The sequence below is a fragment of the Pantherophis guttatus genome, chromosome 2 (assembly GCF_059756535.1).
Source record: "Pantherophis guttatus breed Tessera chromosome 2, ASM5975653v1, whole genome shotgun sequence".
NCBI lineage: Eukaryota > Metazoa > Chordata > Lepidosauria > Squamata > Colubridae > Pantherophis > Pantherophis guttatus.
In genome coordinates this window covers 272,209,067-272,230,118 of record NC_142064.1, presented here as the reverse complement: position 1 = coordinate 272,230,118, position 21,052 = coordinate 272,209,067, and the positions used below count along the sequence as shown (strand labels likewise).

At 42.8% G+C, this 21,052-nt stretch overlaps 1 protein-coding gene across 1 annotated transcript in view; it reads left to right on the top strand.

Annotated features, from left to right (window-relative positions):
* Positions 1-475: 475 nt before the first annotated feature.
* Positions 476-21,052, top strand: part of LOC148115910 (vomeronasal type-2 receptor 26-like) — a 50,339-nt gene continuing 29,762 nt past the window's right edge. The window contains exons 1-8 of the mRNA XM_087885284.1: positions 476-583; positions 757-996; positions 1,696-2,508; positions 3,743-3,973; positions 5,243-5,339; positions 5,502-5,919; positions 8,350-8,467; positions 8,659-8,768. Of these exons, the coding sequence (XP_087741410.1) occupies positions 476-583; positions 757-996; positions 1,696-2,508; positions 3,743-3,973; positions 5,243-5,339; positions 5,502-5,919; positions 8,350-8,467; positions 8,659-8,768 (2,135 nt within the window). The remainder of the gene's footprint in view (positions 584-756; positions 997-1,695; positions 2,509-3,742; positions 3,974-5,242; positions 5,340-5,501; positions 5,920-8,349; positions 8,468-8,658; positions 8,769-21,052) is intronic.

The window sequence follows — 21,052 nt, the reverse complement described above, 5'->3', positions numbered from 1 at the left end:
CAGTTCCAGATTGTTCCAATTTCTCTCCCTGGAAGCATCTCAGCAAAGTCTGGATGACCACCTGTCAAAAAGCTATTTTTTCACCCTACATTGTAAATAAATTGAACCATTAGAACCATCTACCTTCCTTTTTTGGTCATGAAGAGACCTTAGAGATCATCTGTGGTTTTGGCACAGTCTTGGCACAGAAGATAGCAAGCTTTGGGGTTGGAGGAAAGGTGAGGGATGGATGGAGAGAGAGAGAGAGAGAGAGAGGGAGGGAGGGAGGGAGGGAGGGGGAGAGAAAGAGAGGGAGATGCTTTTGCTAGCATTTCCAGACAGCATCTGAAATTGTACTCAACATGTTGGGCTTGTGTCGAGACCAGGAATCCAATAATCCGTCAATCAATCCAAGGAGGATGGGGTGGCGTGGAGAGACTGAGACATGCTGGGATGAGATCTAAAGTTGGAAGTATTTAGCGAGCTAAATGCAGCAATGCAGAAGTTTGAGAAGGAAAGTTCTCAGCCTTTTCATCCAGGGAGGAATCCAAGAAAGGACCAAGCTGAGCAAGCATACAGCTGCATACTGTATTTACAGAATGAAGTTAGACATTTTGGCTGGTGATTTGGGTTAGATTTATAGACTAAAAAAACCCCTATGTAATAAAGAGGTATAAAGGTGAGATGTTTACATTCATAATGATGTGAGATGTATATATTTTCAGGAATGGATCCATCTTTTTCTGGAAAATTCTCTCCTTCCTTTTTGCCACCCAGGAGATCAACCAGGATCTCCAGCTGTTACCCAACATCTCCCTGGGCTACAACATCTACGGCAGCTATTTCAGCACAATCGTGACTTCAGATGTCTTGCTGGATTTGCTTTCCACCGGGGAGGCAAATATTCCAAACTACAGATGTGGAGGACATAAGAGACCCTTGGTCGTTTTTGATGGGTCCAAAACTGATATCTCCATCCAGATAGCAGATGTGCTGGGCATTTATAAAATTCCACAGGTTTGTGTGTGAGAAAGAGCAGAGTGAGTATGTGTTTGTGGGGTCTAAATCTGCTCTGAATCCTCTATAAACTCCAAGGGCAGCTTATGACCATGGAAATAATAGGCTTATTGCAATATTTGGAGTCACACAGAGAGCAAAGGGTTAAAACAACCAGATCTAGAACACTATTCCAGTTAGATAACTCCTATTTGCAGAAGAAACATAGTCAAGGCTAGGTAGAAGGTTGCTCGTTGTTGTTGTTAGTTGCGAAGTCGTGCGACCTCATGGACAATGTTCCTCCAGGCCTTCCTGTCCTCTACCATTCTCTGGAGTCCATTTAAGCTCACATCTATTGCTTCAGTGACTCCATCCAGCCACCTCGTTCTCTGTTGTCCCCTTCTTTTGCCCTCAATCGTTCCCAGCATTAGGCTCTTCTCCAGTGAGTCCTTCCTTCTCATTAGGTGGCCAAAGTATTTGAGTTTCATCTTCAGGATCTGGCCTTCTAAAGAGCAGTCAGGGTTGATCTCCTCTAGGACTGATTGGTTTGATCACCTTGCAATAGAAGGTTGCCTATGAACAGACTAATCTCCGGAAAATAGTTTTCCCAGAAATTTTGAGGTCCTTCTATCATATAAAAAACATCATTTTTACCATAGATTTTAATTACTTATTTTGGATCTGACTCAACATATAACCCAAACTTCTTTTCTTTTTCAGGTCAGTTTTACTTTTGTTTCCCAGGCTTTGAGTGACAAATCTCTCTTCCCTTTTCTCTACCAAATGGTCCCCAAAGAAGGAGCTCAGTACCCTGCAATTATCAAACTGCTGCACCATTTCAGGTGGACCTTGGTTGGTCTGGTTGCGCCAGACTCTGAAGATGGAGAAACATTCATGAAAAGTTTGACCTCTCTGCTTGTCAGGAACAGCATTTGTGTTGTGTTATCCCAAAGAATCCCTGTGGATGCCTATCCTGTAAAGTATGATTGCTTCCCATTCTACCACTGGACACAAGTCCGTGTCTTTGTTTACTCTGTGGAGATTGATTCCTTCATAACAGGAATATTGTTTATGCACAAAATAACTGAAATCTGCACAAAAGCCACAATTGGAAAGGTCTGGATCACTTCAACTTTGTGGGATTTTACTTTGGATTTAGAGAATACCCCACGGATTAGTCCTTCCATCTATGGCTATATTTCCTTCTTGATTCAGACTGACAGAAATGCCAAAAATGGTGATTTTCAGACTATTCATAAGTTTATCATAGGCTTTATGAAGAAAGTGTTTCTTTGTTCCTATTCCAAGCATGGCTTTTCTGTGAAAGGCTGGACAAGATGCCCAGAGAAAGAGGACCAGGAAGCTCTGCCCCAAGAGAAGATTGAAGGAATCCTGTCTCTGGACAGCTACATCATTTATCGCTCCATCTGGAGTGTGGCCAGGGCCTTAAATGCTGCATATTCATCTAGATCCAAGAGGAAAGTGAAGGATGATAAAGATCAGTTGACTGTTCAGCAGTTCCAGCCATGGCAGGTATTCCCTCTACATAACCCCCTGGTGCCATCCTTCCCTATTTTTCTTAACTGTAAACTTATCTATGAACTTTATTATTTCATTCAGAGATTTAGTTTTCCTGACTATCTATAGTCCTGGGCTAACTGCATGCAATTTTCTATAATAATGTATATTTATTCCATCTACTATAAATTTTCCATCTCCTTTTGTTTTCCAGATGCTCATCAACCTTTTAATAGAGTCAGTTAGCTCCTCCACTCTTTCCTTATTAGAATTATTCATGTTTTTCTTTTAATATTGTACCATCGTCGTCATCATCATCATCATCATCATCATCATCATCATCATCACCACTATCATTCATCACACAGTCATCCAGATGTTCAGAGTGGGTTTGGCATTTTTGTGTACTTATCAAGTCCTTACCAAGGACCTGGGCTAGGCAGATCTGGATGTTTGATGCTATTACAGATATCATTGCAGGATGGAAGCTGTTCCAAATAAAGCCACCTTCTGCAATTGACTTATGGTGAATTTGTCAATGCCAATGGTGCTCAAGTGATGCTTCAGTTGTTTTGGAAATGCACCCAATGTGCCTATTACTATTGGTACTACCCTTGCTTGACTTTGCCATAGTCGTTCTATTTCTATTTGCAGGTCTTTGTATTTTGTGATCCTCTCCAGTTCTTTCTCTTTTATTCGGTTGTCTCCAGGCACTGCCACATCCACTATCCAGATGTTTTTGTCTTTCTTATCAACAACTGTTAAATTGTTGTTGTTGTTGTTGTTGTTGTTGTTGTTGTTGTTGTTGTTGTTGTTATACTATAATATTAACATTTTTATGGTATATAACAAGATTGCATCATCCACCTTGAGCTCTTTTCTCCATTAATTTCCTGAAATCCAAGATATGAATTTGAATTCATCCAGGTTTGGAATGAATTCAGTCAATATGTAAACATTCTAAGTCCTGCAGGCTTCTCCTTTATAAGATAACGTTTCTTTTATTCATTTAGCTTCTCTTGCCATTGCCATGGAGTTTATTAGTATTTGCTGTTTAAACTCCAAGGTATTTACTACATTCTCTGTTTGTACCTAAAATTAAGAATTCCAAAATAACAAGGTCACTTCCCCCCGATATTCATGTGACTCTGATTTTTCAACTTCCACAGATGTGGAATAGTAGAATTGTTCAGAACTATACTATCAAATTCCTGTATTTGTTTCTCTTCCCTCATCTCCGTTATTTTAGCTTCACCATTTCCTGCGAAACCTTTTCAAGCTTTACAATAACTCCTTGGATGGATTATATGTGGATGAGAGTGGAGAGCTGGCTGCTGGTCTTGACATCATAGGTTCAGTCCAGTTTTCCAATAAGTCAGTTATTCAGTCAAAATTTGGGAGCCTCGCAAGACAGGGATCGGCGGAAGCCATGTTTACTATTGACCGGGATGCAATGGTGTTCTCCAAATATCTCAATCAGGTAAAGAAAATCTTTAGCTGGACACTAAAACATATGAAGAATGATTGCAAGAATTGGGTTTGGCTAATCTAGTGAAAAGAACTAAGGGTGACTTGATAGCAATGTTCCAATATCTGAGGGGCTGCCACAAAGAAGAGGGAGTCAAGCTATTCTCCAAAGCACCAGAAGGCAGGACAAGAAGCAATGGATGGAAACTAATCAAGGAGAGACACAATCTGGAATTCAGGAGGCTTAGGACCTGGGTACTTACGAGACCGCCTTTTGCCACCAGTAGCCTCTCACCGGCCAGTACACTCCCATAGAGAGGGGCTCCTTAGGTGCCATCAGCCAAACAGTGTTGACTGGCGGTCCCCAGGGGGAGAGCCTTCTCTGTGGGGGCACCTGCCATCTGAAACGAGCTCCCCCCGGAGATACAGAGGATCCCGGACTTACGCACTTTCCGCCGTGCCCTCAAGACCTTTTTATTTCAATAGGCTGGCCTGGCCTAACCTCCTTTATAATTGTTAATTTTAAATTTGTTTTAAAACAATAGGGGTGTTTTAAATTGTTTGGGCCAAATTATTTAATGTGCTTTTACATTGTTTTTAAAATTTTGTATTATGTGTGTTTTATCTTTTGGCTGTTCACCGCCCTGAGTCCTTCGGGAGTAGGGCGGTATATAAATTCAAAATAAAGTTTAAAAAAAAAGTAAGAGGAGAAACTTCCTAACAGTGAGAACAATTAACCAGTGGAACAGCTTTGCCTTCAGAAGTTGTGGTTGCTCCAACACTGGAGGCTTTTAAGAAGAGACTGGACAGCCATTTCTCTGAAATGGTATAGGGGCTCCTGCTTGAGCAACGGGTTGGACTATAAGACCTCCAAGGTCCCTTCCAACTTTGCTATTCTTGCATTCTGTTATTTCAATTCCAGAAGAAAGCCAGTACTGCTTTTTTTTATTGGCTCCGATGACAGAATCTTGCAGGACTGGTTGTGCTGCACTGCCTCCCCTTCTTACACTCCAGTGAATTAAGGAGGTCTCTGCCTGAGTCACTTCCAAATGTTCTCACTTTTGACTTACAAATGTTTCACACCCTTTTGCCTTGAGAATCATATTTCCACACATACAATTCCTGCCAGGTGTCCTGCAGATGGCGCTAAAGCCCCTCTCTGTCCAGCAAAGACTGGATCAACTTAGACAGAATCACCAGGTGGCTATCAGCAGAGGTAGCAAGGATGTACCCAACACATTTCCTACACATTGTCCTTGATTTTCCTTCTATTTTTATTTAGCCCCTCCCTGAATCCAAGTGTGTGGAGAGCTGCCATCCAGGATTCATCAAGTTGCCTCGGGAAGGGGAGCCCCCTTGCTGCTATGACTGTGTTCCTTGTGGGGAAGGGACCATCTCCACTCAGGAAGGTGCACATTGACTAATTTTACATGATGCATTTATGAAAGAGATTAAAATGCGGGACAGGGTAGACAGAAGGAGAAAAGGCCAACACTGCACGAATTGGATAAATCTCTCTTTTCTCATCTCTCTTATTGCAGACGCAAAAATGTGCACCAAATGTTCAGAGAACAAGCATCCAAATGAGAAACGAGATCAGTGCATCCCCAAAGTCATCACCTTCCTATCTTACAGAGGACTTCTAGGGATGATCCTGGCTTCCTTTGCCTTGGTCTTGTCTTTAGCCACTATGCTTGTCTTAGCAATCTTTATAAAACACTTGGAAACTCCGCTAGTCAAAGCCAACAACCGGGACCTCTCTTACATCCTCCTCATCTCCCTGTTGTTCTCCTTCTTGACCTCCTTCCTCTTCATTGGCCAGCCAAGGAAAGCCACTTGTCTTTTCCGTCAAATTGTTTTCAGCATCGTCTTCTCCACTGCTGTCTCCTCAGTCTTGGCCAAGACAATCACCGTAGTGTTGGCCTTTCTAGCCACAAAGCCAGGCAATGCCATGAGGAGGTGGTTGGGAAAGACTCTGACCAACTCCCTTGTTCTTTCTTGTTCTGGGATCCAAACTCTCATTTGCTCCATCTGGCTAGGAGTCTCTCCTCCATTCCCTGACTCTGACTTCCACTCCCAGCCTGGGGAGATCATCCTGCAATGCAACGAAGGGTCTGTTGTCATGTTCTATGGAGCCCTGGGCTACATGGGCTTCCTTGCCGGCATCTGCTTCATTGTGGCTTTCCTGGCCAGGAATCTCCCTGGGGCCTTCAATGAAGCCAAGCTGATCACTTTCAGCATGCTGGTTTTCTGCAGTGTCTGGGTGAGTTTTGTGCCTGCCTACCTGAGCACCAAAGGGAAATACATGGTGGCTGTTCAGGTCTTCTCCATCTTGTCCTCCAGTGCTGGTCTGCTAGGCTGCATCTTCATCCCCAAGTGCTATATTATTATCCTTAGGCCAGACCTCAACACAAAGGAGCAGCTCATATTAAAAGTAGAATAAGAACATAGGAATGCCATTTTTGTATGTTAAGATGAAAAGTTAGGACCCCTTGTGACAAAACAATTTTATTTTGTATTTTACATTTTAAAAATTCCACCTGAATCTTTTTCCCATGTTAAGTTTGCGTGATGGTGATAAAACTGCAATAAAGGCTGAACAATTCTCTTCTAAAATGTTTTTTCCCCAAGAAAAATAGACCTGAAATTACATTACTCTGTTACAATGAGTTTTGATTTTGGTTTCCCATTACTAAGATTTATGTTTATTTTTACTTAATCTTTTCCTTGTACTTTATTTGCAATTCAATCATCGCTTTTCACCTTACAGCAGGGGCGTCAAATTTGCATCATCATGTTGTCGTCACGTGACGTATCGCGACTTTTTTCCCTTCACTAAAATGGGGGTGGGCGTGGCCAATGTGTGATGCATCCGGCCCCACGGGCCACGAGTTTGACATCCCTTCCTTACAGCTTCAAACCAGGGCCGGATTTTCCTATAGGCTAACTAGGCTTCAGCCTAGGGCCTCAAGATCAAGAGGGGGCCTCAAGATCAAGAGGGGCCTACATTCAAATTGTTAGCAAAATTAAAATTACACTTTCACTATAGGTGAAAGGGCCTCATAAGTGGAATAGCCTAGGGCCTCTTTTCATCTAAATCCGGCCCTGCTTCAAACACTAAAATGGAAACATGCATGATTATATTTAGGCATTTTATGTCTGATCAGTAAAACTAAATGAAAATAAACAATGAAAATAAAATGCATATGGTTTACATTGAGTTTGACATTTATTGGCTTTCCTTGCTGTTCCCCATTTAGAATCCATTAAGACTGGGGCAGGCTGGAAACATTGTTAGTGAATCCAGAAACATTCCCTTTTTGCAGAGAAGTTGCTGCCACTCTGAGGCTGAGAAATGATTGATGGGGCTCCACATTTGACCAGATTCTGAGACAGGAATTTTCATTCTCTCTCCAAGTAGAGAGAGAGAGAGAGGGAAAAAAAAAACTTTAAGTTAAGCCTATTTTAAGAGGTAAAATATCTTAATGGTTTGTTCAAATAAATTCTCTGCTTGATCAAATAGCAAAAATTACCTAATGTTTGATTGACTCCTGACAGCTTGTCACAAGGACAACTTATTCAGTTCAGGGGTGAAAACTATTTACCTTCTTTACTGGTTTGGAAGTTTGTGTACCGTAAGGTTCCACCTTAGGCCCAGTACTCTTCAATATCTTCATAAATGATTTAAATGAGGGAATAGAAGAGGAGCTTACCAAATTTTCAGATGATACTAAGCTGGAAGGAATAGCCAACACCCCAAATGATAAGCTCAAGATCCAGATGGATCTTGACAGACTTGAACACTGGGCTCTATCTAACAAAATTAAATTCAATGTAGAGAAAAGTAAAGTCCTACACTTAGGCAAGAAAACCCAAAACTACACTTATAGACTGGGGGAACCAGGTTTTAAGAGCAGTAACTGTGAGAGAGATCTTGGAGTCTTAGTGGACAACCAATTAAATATGAGCCAAAAAAGCCAATGCAATCTTAAATTGCATTAACAGAGGGATACAATCAAGTGATGTACTAATACCACTCTATAAAGCTTTAGTAAGACCAAATCTAGAATACTGCATCCAGTTTTAGTCACCACACTATAAGAAAGATGTTGAGACTCTAGAAAGAGTGCAGAGAAAAGCAACCAAGAGAATTAGGGGACTGGAGGTTAAAACATACGAAGAACGGTTACAGGAACTGGGCATGGCTAGTCTAGTGAAGAGAAGGACCAGGGGAGACATGATAGCAGTGTTCCAAAATTTGAGGGTCCCAGAGAGAAGGGAGTCAGCCTGTTTTCCAAGGCACCTGAAGGCCAGACAAGGAATAATGGATGAAAACTGAACAAGGGGAAATTCTGCTGTAGTTCTTTCAGGTGAGCTGTCCCCGTGTAGCTCTCAGGTCCCTGCCCAAACTGGCCTGGAAGTGGAGCATCACCTTGCACCAGTCCTTGTCTTCCTCCCACCTGGCCGCCACCTTGATGTGAGCAGAGGCTGCTGGTTGGAGCAAGGGGTACCGCAGTGCTGGGCTCCAATGGCTGCTAGTGCCAAGGCATAGGTAGAATTGAAAGAAAAGGCTGTGCAGCTGTGGCAGAAAGAACCGGAGCAACACCTGGCAGCTTGGATGAGATGGTGCGAGCAAGGCGGTGGCTGCTCTCACCGGTAACTGAGCCCGTAAATTTGCACTGTGGCTTCTGTTACCAGAGAGAGCAGCCAAACTGCCAAGTGTTGCGGGCCAGCGGGGAAGTCAGCTGGCAGAGGAGCGATGTGGGCAGCGCAGCCTTGTGCTCCCTGACTGCTGGTAGCCGCAGCAGGTGAGGCCAAGAATGCTGATCTTCTGCAGTATCTGGGTGTCTTTTGTGCCAGCCTACTTGAGCATCAAGGGGAAGTACACGGTAGCTGTTCAGATCTTCTCCATCTTGGCCTCCAGTACTGGCCTGCTGAGCTGCATCTTCATCCCCAAATGCTACATTATTATTTTTAGGCCAGATTTGTATAACAAAGAATATCTTATGTTAAAATAAAAATTTTTAAAAATGATTTTTTGAAATCTATTATTTTTCAAAAATGCCATTTAGTGGGCCTGATTAATAGCTTTGAATCATCAGCCCATGGTGAGGTAAGTGATGCCGTGTCCTCCCTCTCAAAGCGCCTGGAGGCTGTTAGGGGCTGGATGGGGAGCAATGGGTTGAAACTAAACCCTGGCAAGACCGAGTGGCTCTGGGTTCGGGGGTTTGTTGGCTCATGGAGAATTGCCATCTTTGGTCTTGGATGGGGTGGACTACTCCAAACAGACCCTGTGCGTAATCTGGGGGTTCTCCTGGGCTCATGACTCCTGCTCAAAGAGCAGATGACGGTCACGGCCAGGAGGGCCTTCACGCAACTGCGAGTTGTGTGCCAGTTATGCCCTTTCCTGGACTGGCAATCCCTACTCACAGTCACTCATGCCTTAGTCACTTCTCGTTTTGACTATTGCAATGTGCTCTACATAGGGCTGCCCTTGAAGAGCATCCAGCAGCTCCAGTTGGTGCAAAATGCAGCAGCCCGTACAGTTTTGTGCAGGCGGGAGCTGCATTGGTTGCCGATTTGCTTCCAGGTGCAATTCAAGGTGCTGGTTGTCACCTTTAAAGCCCTTCATGGCTTGGGACCAGGTTATCTGAGGGACCATCTCTTGGCGGGCACATCTACCTTACCCATTAGAGTGGGGAGGCAGGGAATGCTGTGGGTCCCATCCCTGAGGGAGATACACCTGATGGGACCCAAAGAAGGACCTTCTCTGTGGTGCCTCCCTCTCTCTGGAACATCATTCCCCCAGAGATTAGAACAGCCCCCACCCTAATTCTCCTCTGGAAGGCGCTGAAGACCTGGTTCTGGTAGCAGGCCTGGGGAACACAGAGTGGGCTGGAGCCCATTAAATAGTTCATGTGATCGGCTGTTGCTGGGGTGGGAGGTGGGGGTCAGAGGTAATTTTATTACATTAATTTATTTGATTTTTTTATGAGTTTTACTTTTTTTAAATGTGGTTTTTTATATTCTGTAAGCCGCCTTGAGTCGCCATGGGTGAATAGGCAGCAATATAAATCTAATCAATCAATAAATAAATGTATTGTTTATTTGTTTATTTATTTATTTATGAAACCTAAATGCTACCCATCTTGGCTAGAGATGACTCTATACAGTTTACTATCAAGAAAGAAGAAAAAGAATGATTAAAACAATAAATAGTACCTCTATTTAAAATTGACAGAGATAGAAAGGAAGTGAGCAAGATACACACGGGGAGGAAATATTCCTCTTACTCCTAAAACTACTCATATTTATTTTCCTCTATATTCCTAAAGAAATCAGTAACAATATACCAAGTCTTATTTTAATCACAATGGTGTTAGTAAAATTAGTGTCAAGGCTCCAACTAATGAACCCAAGCAAATCAGAACTCTGAGACTTGGCTCCTTCTCAAAGATCTTCTTTAATATCGGCACAGCTGCAAAGGAAAACCAAATCTAAGTCTTTCCCATGGTTACAGTATAATTAAACTAGGAAATAACCCCTCTCCCAAGTGTCACAGGTCACGATGGCCAATTGGGTTAATTGGCGGTCTCTTCAGGCACTCCTTCCCCAACCTTATTGGTTACCAGAAGAGATGACCTTGGTTCTCATGAGAAAGTTCTTTGTTGTGTCTAGTAATGCATTCCAACCTCCTTCTCGCCTTCCCCCTCTGTGTGGCAACTGATGAACAGAAAGATGGCTGCTGCCAGGTTCAGTTTGAAGTTGACAATCAGTTTCCAGATGAATGAGACTGTTTAGTAGGCAAATGGAGACATAAGGAATATGGCCTTGCAGCTCTTAGTGACTTGTCATACGTTTTATGAGAACATCCCTATAGCAACCTTTGAATCTGAAGACACAAATATTTTTTTTTATATCTGAGACTATTTTTCATTGCAGATAACAGAAGAGCAAGAAGTAATCTGATATTTATTATGCTATTATTTATAAATATGGATCGATGATCATTTCCCTTTTTTTACATCATTTCCTGTCCTTTCCGAAATGTATGAAATGAAATATTTATATATTTATTTAACAACCGAATTTATTTAAACACCCAATTCACACATAGGTTACTTTGGTGGCTTACAGCTTTAAACACAATAACACAAAAACTCATTAACACTCATTGCATTATGAGTGGGATGTGAGAATGTGATATTGGTGTATCTATTGAAAGAGTTTTTCACTGTTCTTTTGGACAAGATTCCACTCCCAGTACGATTTTTTCTCCTTTTTTTAGCATGTGTAATGTTGAATTTATTTGATACTGGGTCAAATGCCAATTTTCAGAGGAAGGCTAAACAAGATGACTGCAGAAAGATGACTTGGATTCTCCCCAAGGTGTTGTGGTCCGTCAGCAGGCTGTGGAGCTGGCAGCAGAGTCGGACAGCAATGAGGCTGAAGAAGAACATGGGCCAGTCCTGGAGGCTGGGGAAGGCCTGGATGAGGGCTCTGCATCAGAGGCAGAGATGGGGCCAGGGCCATCAGGGAGTGAGGTGTGGAATCCAGAGCCTCCAGAGACTGATAGAAGTGAGGCAGAGGAACAGGAGGAGCCTGTTCCTAATGCACGCATGAGAAGAGCTGCCCGAAGGCAAGAGCAGCTCGAGCAAAGAGGACAACTCGGGAGTAGGGCCAAGAGATGATTGGCCCCTCCCATAAGGCTTAAAACTGACCAGCAATGGCGTTTGGGCTTTGCCGGAAAACAATGTTGGTAGCTTTGTCTTCTTCTTCGTCTACTTCTTGTATTTATTTTTGTATCTGTGACTTCTGAACATTTGCCAAGAAAGGCCTTTGGCAGTTTGCCTAATTGGACCAAGGTTTGAGATAGGACTGAGGAATTTGTGTTGGGAGGAATTTGCTTTAATTTAGTTGAACGACGCTGAGAATGAAGTAATTCTCAGCTGTTCGAATAAAGTTTGTTTGTTTTTTCACTGACTGATTTTCCTACCACTTACTTGGGCCTGGGTCACAACACAAGGAGGAGATGGAACGAATCTTGTCCATAAAAATCATAATTAAAGTAATGAAATCTATCAGTGTTGGTGAACCTTTTTGGCACCAAAATGGCAGCACACGCGCATGTGGGGGGGGAGCTGGAAACTGGAAGAGCATCTCCCCGGTGCACATGTGGGAGAACCGGAAACTGGTAGAGCATCTACCCAGCGTGCATGCACAGGAGGCTGGAAACTGGAAGAGCGCACTGAGAAGCTGAGCTTCCAGTTTTTGGTGCATACATGTGTACCGGCCACCTGCTATTCCTGTTTCTGGCATGCATGCATGCATGAAGACAAGCTAGCCAGCGTGCATGCATGCATTGGAAACCAGACGCTCAGCTTCCCAGTGCATGCATGCATGTGGGGGAACTGCTCTTCCGGTTTCCGGTGCTTCCCCACATGTGTGTGTGTGAAGACCAGCTGGCTGGCGTACCTGCATATGCTGGAACCCAGAAGAGCAATGAGTGATGGCTGGTGTGCCCTGAGAGATGGCTCTGCGTGCCACTTCTGCACGCTTGCCATATATTTGCCATCACGGAAATATATAGAGCTCCCCATCCCTCCAACTAAGCATTTCTAGCATATCAACAAGATTCCCATTGCATAAAAGTCATGTTTCAAAAAGCTGGACACGGTATCTTAGGCCTCAATAGGCTAAGGGCATTAGACAGATATGCTGTGTTGAGAATTCAAAAAAGTTCAGTGGTCCTTTGGAATTTTACTGTACATAGTTGGGGACATTATCTTCCAAACACCTTTTAATTATTTCAAGCAAAATCACTGGCCAATTTATGTATAGAGAGCAGATTGACCATTTCCTACATGTGGATGGTTGGAAAATGTTGAGGCTTAACATTCCTCTGTTTCATATTTCTACATTTCTTCTGGTTGTAAGCTGCTCCTTTGTATTCAGGTCTGGTCTCAGAATAATAATGTAGCACTTGGGGATGAAGATGCAGCCCAGCAGACCAGCACTGGAGGACAATATGGAGAAGACCTGAACAGCCACCATGTATTTTCCTTTGGTGCTCAGATAGGTGGGCAGAAAGGAGATCCAGACACTGCAGAAGACCAGCATGCTGAAGGTGATCAGCTTGGCTTCATTGAAGGCCCCAGGGAGATTTCTGGCCAGAAAAGCCACTGTGAAGCAGATGGCAGCCAGGATTGCCATGTAGCTGAGGGTGATGTAGAACATGAGAACAGAGCCTTCATTGCATTGCAGGATGATCTCTCCAGACTGGGAATTGAGGTCAGAGTCAGGGAAAGGGGGAGAAACTCCCAGCCAGATGGAACAAATGATAATTTGGACAGCAGAACAAGAAAGGATGATGGAGTTGGCCAAGCTCTTCCCCAACCATCTCTTCACTTGATTTCCTGGTTTTGTGGCTAGGAAAGCCAGCACCACCATGATTGTTTTGGCTAAGAGAGAAGAAATTGCAACTGAGAAAACAATGCTGAACACCACTTGTCGTAGAAGGCAGGAGGCCTTCCTTGGGTGACCAATGAAGAGAAAAGAAGACAAGAAGCAAAGCAGGAGGGAGACCAGGAGGATGTAAGAGAGGTCCCGGTTGTTGGCTTTGACAATGGGAGTTTCTTGGTGTTTAATGAATAAGATTAAAATAAGTCCTGTGGTTAAGAAGAGGAGTAGGACAAAGGAGACCAGGATGACTCCCAGATTTTCTTCATAAGACAGGAAGGTTATAATTTTGGGGATACAATGGATTCTATCCTCATTTGGATATTTATTGTCTAGGCATTTGGTGCATTTTTCTGTATCTGAGAATACCAAAAGGATTGTTTTTTTTAATAACAATCTCTCTACCCACATTTTAAGAAGTAGCTTCTTGGGACATCTGATATCAGGAGCATTTTCCTAAATGCATATTTTAACATCTAACATCTCTTTACAAAATAAAATAAAATAAAGATAATAAAAATACTATTTTGTAATATATATACAGCTAAGATCTATGAAAATTGGGAATGTCTGAGGACCTAAAGCTTCATGTTTAATGTACAGTACATGAATCTATAGTATTAGAGATTAATAATGAATGAATTAATCTTTCCAGATACGCTTCCTGTGTCCTGCAGGAAGGAACTTCTTAATATCCTGTCCGAAAGGTGCTTTTTCAAAAGGCAACTGGACTTTCTTTGTTTTGCTTGAAGACATTTTGCTTGTCATCCAAGAAGCTTCTTCAGTTCACTTCAGCTTCTTGGATGAGAAATGAAACATCTTCAAGGAAAACAAAGAAAGTCCAATTGCCTCTTGAAAAAGCACCTTTGGGACAACCATGACCTGGATGATTGAGAATCTCTATAAACATTCTTAATGTATTGGACTCTTGTGAACTCTGGTAAATTGGCAGAGAAAGCTCTAGTTATGGATATGATTTGGAAAGAGCCTTGGTGGCGCAGCTGACTAAGTGCTGTTAAAGTAGCACCGGCTGCCTGCAATTACTGCAAGTTCAAATCTCACCAGGCTCAAGGTTGACTCAGCCTTCCATCCTTTCTAAGATAGGTAAATTGAGGACCCGGATTGTGGGGGCAATAAGCTGACTTTGTATAAAAAAGAACACCGTTTGGGGGGGGGGAAAGCCCTACTAAGCAGGTATATACAAAAGTATGAAGGCCATTGCTTAACGCATTGTAAGCCACTCTGAGTCTCTGGAGAAGGGCAGCATATAAATCGAACCAATAAATAAATAATGGCTGATGCAAGTAGTTGTAATATGAGTGGAATGAGTGTCTCTATAATTGTCTATAGCACTTCATTGTGGACCAGTTGTGCCTTCCTAATGATTCTCCAGAGGAGGCTCATATAAAATACATTGCAATAATCTTTCCAATAATTATCCTTACTTAATTCCTCAAGTTTCAAAAAGAAATCATATGTCAAAATATGTCAAAATATAGAAGTCAAAATATTTGAAGGAAATCTCCCAGCTAAAGAACAGGAGTGATATTTTATCCGTCAGTATTAAAGGTTTCCCATTCTGTCACACCCTCTTATTTCTTCCCATCAGATTACACTGAAAGCTTCTGCACCTGAGTCAAATTCCTTGTTTGTCTAATCATACTTGATCAAATAAAGATTCTATTCTGTTCTGTTCTGTTCTGTTCTATTGAAATTGTCCAGTTTCAAAATAAAGAAGAAAATACTTGAGCTTCAGTCTGTCTTTTAACTTGCAGTTCCATGAAAATGCTCTTGATGTAGGCCTGCCCTCCTTTTTTTCTTTTCCCCTGTCTCCTACCTTCCAGGGTGGAGATGGTCCCCTCCGGACAAGGAACACAGTCATAGCAGCAAACTGGTTCTCCTTCTCGCTTCTGTTTGAGAAATCCAGGATGACATTTTTCCACACATTTGGACTGAGGCAGCGACTAAGCAGAAAAAGAAGGTATTGCAAAGAAATATTAAGACTCACCATCCATGGAAAATGGAGGTCAGCATGAACATTTGCAAGTAGTGTCTGAGTTTCACCTAGGTCAGGAGTGTCAAACTGGATTTCTTTGAGGGCCGGATCAGCATTGTAGTTGTCCTCCATGGGCCAGCTGGGTGGGGGAGAGACGGAATAGATGGCAGATGGGACCGACGCCTTCTGCAGTACATGCTGAAATGAAGCAGCCCCCTGTGCCCTGTTTTTGGCTTGGACAGCCTCTTGCAGCACTCTTCCAGCCAAATGGGGCATGTGGGGCCTGCATGTGGGCCCCCCACACCCCATTTTCAGCCTGGACGGCCTCCTGCAGCACTCTGCCGGCCAAAATGGGGCATAAGGGGCCCGCATGTGGCCCCCACACCCCATTTTCACTGGCAGAGTGCTGCAGGAGACCTCCAGACTGAAAACGGGGCACAGAGGGGCCATGTACAGCCTCCTGCACCCCATTTTTGCTAGCAGAGGCACCACAGGCTGGTCCTTTTCCATTTCCAGGCCGGCCCCATGGGCCAGATCTAAGCAGCCCACAGGCCAGATCTGGCCCACGGGCCTTGAGTATGACACCCCTGACCTAAGTAAATATGAAACCACTGACTAGTTCTAAAAAGTTCTGGGAGATACAACAATTGACAAATTTTTCATTTTGTTTATCCCTTTTGCTTTTGGAGTATCTCATTTCAGTGAAGGACTTTTCTACTTACTGAAGTGTGGAGAGATGGAATAAAAAAAATTAAACATTAATTGGCAATCAGTGAATTCTCTTTTATCGATGTATGAACGTAATTTTAATATACATTAAAGTTTAGAATAAGATTTATCCTAAATGATTTCTTAATTTTTTATTATATTATAGTTATGAAAATAGGGTAAAGCTATGATAAAGAAAGAAAATTATGACTGGTAGGATCTGCAAAGGTTTCTTAAAGACTACATGAAACATTGAAAAGCTGTTCCCCTTTGAAAGTCTGAAATAGTCTCCTAGTTAAGATATATAGGAATGTTTTTTACAGTTTAAGGTTGACAACTTTACAGGCGATGTTTTGTTTATATGTATTTTTTCCCTGTAATTTATGTGGCTGCCAACTTTATCAAATGAGAATAAAAATAGTTAGATGACATAGAGACAAGGTCCTGAGAACATGTCCCTCAAACAGTCAGGCATCTTTTGCTGTAGGAGATGAACATGATTATGAGCCTTTTGTTGGAAAAGGTTTATTTAAAAGGTCCAGCTAGACATCCATGACAAAGTTCTTTCTGCTGAAGAACTACAATGAGGTGACACCAACAGGCATAGAATGACAGGTCCATTTTTATTATTAATTAAACTTGGAGCCTCATTTCTGCCCAGAGAGACTTAAGGTAGCTAAAAATTATGATAAACAATATCATTCAAGGGTTATCAGATGAAATGCCCTCTTATAAACCAAAAGTCAAATCTAAGTAATATTTCCTTTTAAATTGTTCCTTTTTACTTCCGACATCAGGAAGGGCTTTTCTTTGGATTGAAGTCATGTTTTAGTGTTCCAGTTTTATGGGTCAGGTCCAGAGGTGGGTTTCAGCAGGTTCTGACCAGTTCTGGAGAACCGGTAGAGGAAATTTTAAGTAGTTCAGAGAACTGGTAGTAAAAATTCTGACTGGCCCCGCCCCCATCTATTCTCTGCCTCCCAAATCCCAGCTGATCGGGAGGAAATGGAGATTTTATAGTATCCTTCCCCTGCTATGCCCACCAAGCCACGCTCACAAAACTGCCTTCTCCTTTGCTATTTTAGAATAAGAAACATGCAAAGTTGAATCTACCAGTACCACAATTGTCAGCCGTTAAGAGCCTCTCTCTCCAATTTTATAGAGATACCAGATTACAGAGGATGCACAAAAGGTCATGACTTGTGACCTATGTTGGACAGTGCAGAATCAGCTTAAAACAGTGTTCCACATTTTTGCATGCAAAAGACCCCTTGATTAATAGTATTGAAGCCCACCAAGTAATCTAAGAAAACTGTGAGATTCAGTTCTTAGTGAAGGTCAACAATGATTATGATTATGCTTAGCCAACTTGAAACAGATCCTCAGGCTTTAGAAAACAGAAAAGACACCAATATTTCTCCTACCTTGTTGTGCAAGTTTAGCCATGACAAAGTATCTTTATTGATAATAAATCTCTGCCTTTCAAAACTCCCTATTTGCTTGTCGATGGGAGCCATCCTGGGAAGAAGCACCCAGTTTATGACATTGAGATCTGCAGCTACATCTCCATTCTGGTCCAAGTACAATTTCCAATGGGAAATATTGAAAAACTCATTCTTCTCCAGAAATGGATGGAACTATAATAGAAACATCCATTAATTTTAAAACCAGAAACCTTGTGGATTTTTTTTTTAAAAATCCCAGGTGGTCTTTTTACATTTGACTCTTTCTTCTACAGTTGCCTAACTTGCAAATATTGTGAGTTGGGAGAGCAAGTGCTACCTCTCTCTTCAAAAGTGAAAAAGGCTCAGATAAATTTGTCAATCATTTATTGAAAAATATGTATTGACAAAATATATGTCAACCCTGAAGTTGGCTGAACTGAAGCCATTTTTATTTTTCTGCTTCAGCGCTGACACATACTGGAGTTGAGTGATAGGGAGACGTCACAGCAGGATCACACACAGAGTGCGTCTCCATGCTCCTGTGCTGAGTTCCCTCTGTCGGTGGGCTCCAAAAGGAGCCAAAGCCACCCTGTAGGGGCAGTGAAACAAAGAAGGGCACCCTGTGAGGTCGCAGAGAATAGCATCACTAGAGGGATCCCCAGAAGAAAAAAGGGGTCCTAATCCCAATATATACGGCTTTAGTCAGGCTCCATTTGGAATAGTGTGTCCAGTTCTAGAGACCTCATTTAAGAAAAGATTGAATGAGTCCAGAGCAAGTAAAATGATACAAGATCTGAGGGACAAAACCCATTAGGAAAGATTGGAGGAACTGAATAGGTATAGCCTGGAGGACAGAAGGGAAAGTGGGGATATGAATGAAACCTTTAAACATATTAAAGATGTGGATAAGGTTCTAGAAGGCAGTATTTTCAATATTAAGCCAAAATCAAGAACATGGGAACATGATATCAAACTGACAGGAGGGAAGATTGAAAGTAATGTTAGAAAGTATTACTTCACAGAGAGAATAAAGGCAGTTTGGAACCAACTTCTAGAGCAGACAGTGGATCAATCATCAGTAACTGAGTTTAAACATTCTTGGAATAAACATATATCCATCATCATCATCAAAAAAAAGATAAAATAAATTACTAAAAAAATTTACTAAAATATATTAAAATATTGTTTAAAATAAAATAAATAATTAAAATGAATTGCAATGGAGTTTGGACTGGATAACTGTGCCATGCTTACCATGAAATGGGGAAAAATAGAAAAAAGTGAAGGAATCAATATGCTCTATCAAAATAACCTCAAGAGTCTGGATGAAGATGATCATTACAAATACTTGGGTATCCTTAAGGTGACAACATTAATCACACTGAAGTCAAGATAAAGATTAGAGGTGAATACATCAAGAGAGTGAAGAAGATCTTAAATTCCAAACTCAGTGAAGAAAATACTGTCGAAGCAATTAGCACCTGGGCAATTTCAGTCATGAGAAACAGAGCTGGAATAGTGGACTAAATTCAAGCAGAACTAAAAGTCCAAAAATCATGAATCCAGGAGAACCCCAAAGTTGTGAACCAGGTCTCTCAGGGGTAGTGCAACCTGATCCAGAACTAAATTCCTGAACAGCCATGTATGTATTTATTATTTATTTATTAATTAATTAAATTTCTATACTGCCCTTCTCCAATAGGACTCAGGGCGGTGCACAGCCAAGATAAAAACAAAGCATACAAAATTTAAGAACAGTATTAAAATAATTAAATATTTTGGTCGAAATTAAGATAACCCAATTTAAAATCAATTTAAAATTTAACTCAGGCCAGCCCAGCTTGTTGAAATAAATAGGTTTTCAGGGCCCGACGAAAAATCCGGAGGTCTGTTATTATATGTAACTCTGGGGGAAGGTTGTTCCAGAGGGTGGGCGCCGTCACAGAGAAGGCTCTCCCCCTGGGGGTCGCCAGCCGACATTGTCTGGTGGACGGCACCCTGAGGAGGCCCACTCTGTGCGAGCGTACTGGCCGGTGGGAGGCTATTGGTGGCAGAAGGTGGTCTCGTAAATACCCCGGCCCTAAGCCATGGAGCGCTTTAAAGGTGGTCACCAACACCTTGAAGCGCACCCGGAAGACCACTGGGAGCCAGTGCAGCTCGCGCAGGAGAGGTGTCACATGGGAGCGCCTCGTCGCCCCCATAATCCCCCGCGCGGCTGCGTTCTGGACCAGCTGGAGCCTCCGGGTGCACCCCAGGGGGAGCCCCATGTAGAGAGCGTTGCAGTAGTCCAGGCGGGAAATGACTAGTGCCTGAGTGACTGTGCGTAGAGAGTCCCGATCTAGAAAGGGGCGCAGCTGGCGTATCAGGCGAACCTGATAAAAAGCCCCCCTGGCCACGGCCGTCAAATGATCTTCTAAAGACAGCCGTGTGTCCAGGAGGACGCCCAAGTTGCGAGCCCTCTCCGTGGGGGCGAGTGATTCGCCCCCAATAGCCAGCGATGGCGTCAGCTGGCTATATCGGGACGCTGGAAGCCACAGCCACTCGGTCTTGGAGGGGTTGAGTCGGAGCCTGTTTCTCCCCATCCAGGCCCGCACGGCCTCCAGACACTATGTAAAGCCACTTGGTATTGCCAGAGTTCAGCTGAGGCCTCTTGACCCCCATCCTCATAACATTATTCCCTTAGTAGATAGATTGGACAACCTGTTGGTCTTTTGTTTCAGAAGGAGGTTGAGAAGGTTCTTCTCCATCTCCTGTGGAGTTTCTGTTGTGGCCCACTGGCAGCCAGCGGAGCTGGCAGCAGAATTGGACAGTGAGGAGGTTGGGGAGGAACTTGGGCCAGTCTTGGGGGCTAGAGAAAGATGAGGGCTCTGTGTTGGAGGCAGAGAAGGAGTTAGACAGCAGTGAGGCAGAAGAACAGCTGAAGACAGTTCCCAGTGTGTGCATATACAGAACTGCCAGAAGACAAGAACAACTCTGAAAGCAGGGTCGACTCGGGAGTAAAGCCACACCTTGGAGGTGATTGGCCCCTTCCATAGGAAATAAAAGAGGGACAAACAGGGAGTGGGCTTTTGCAGGAAATAATTCATTCATTCTGTGACTCTGAGAGACTCTGTTCAAAGTTTTGTCTTGTACTGCAGTTAGAAACAAGTTACGTGGCAGCTTGCCAAACAAGATAAGATGTGTTGAGAAATATTCCTTTGAAAAACTGTTTGGACAAACCTTGCTGACTGTGAATGAACATAATTCACATTCATGTAAATAAAAGAGGTTTTGCCAGTAATTCCTGCCTCCTGCTTGTTAAGGGAGCCTAGGACAGAGCAGTTTCATGGATCTTGGTAAGGACCACATACCTGCCATGGCTGCAGTCTCTCTTGGCCCTTTTTGCATCTCTTCCTGGATCTGGAAGAATACGTAGCTTTCAAGGCATAGGCCAGAGTCTTAATAACACTGTGCAAATGGAGATGAAAAGGGACCCATATCTGCCTCC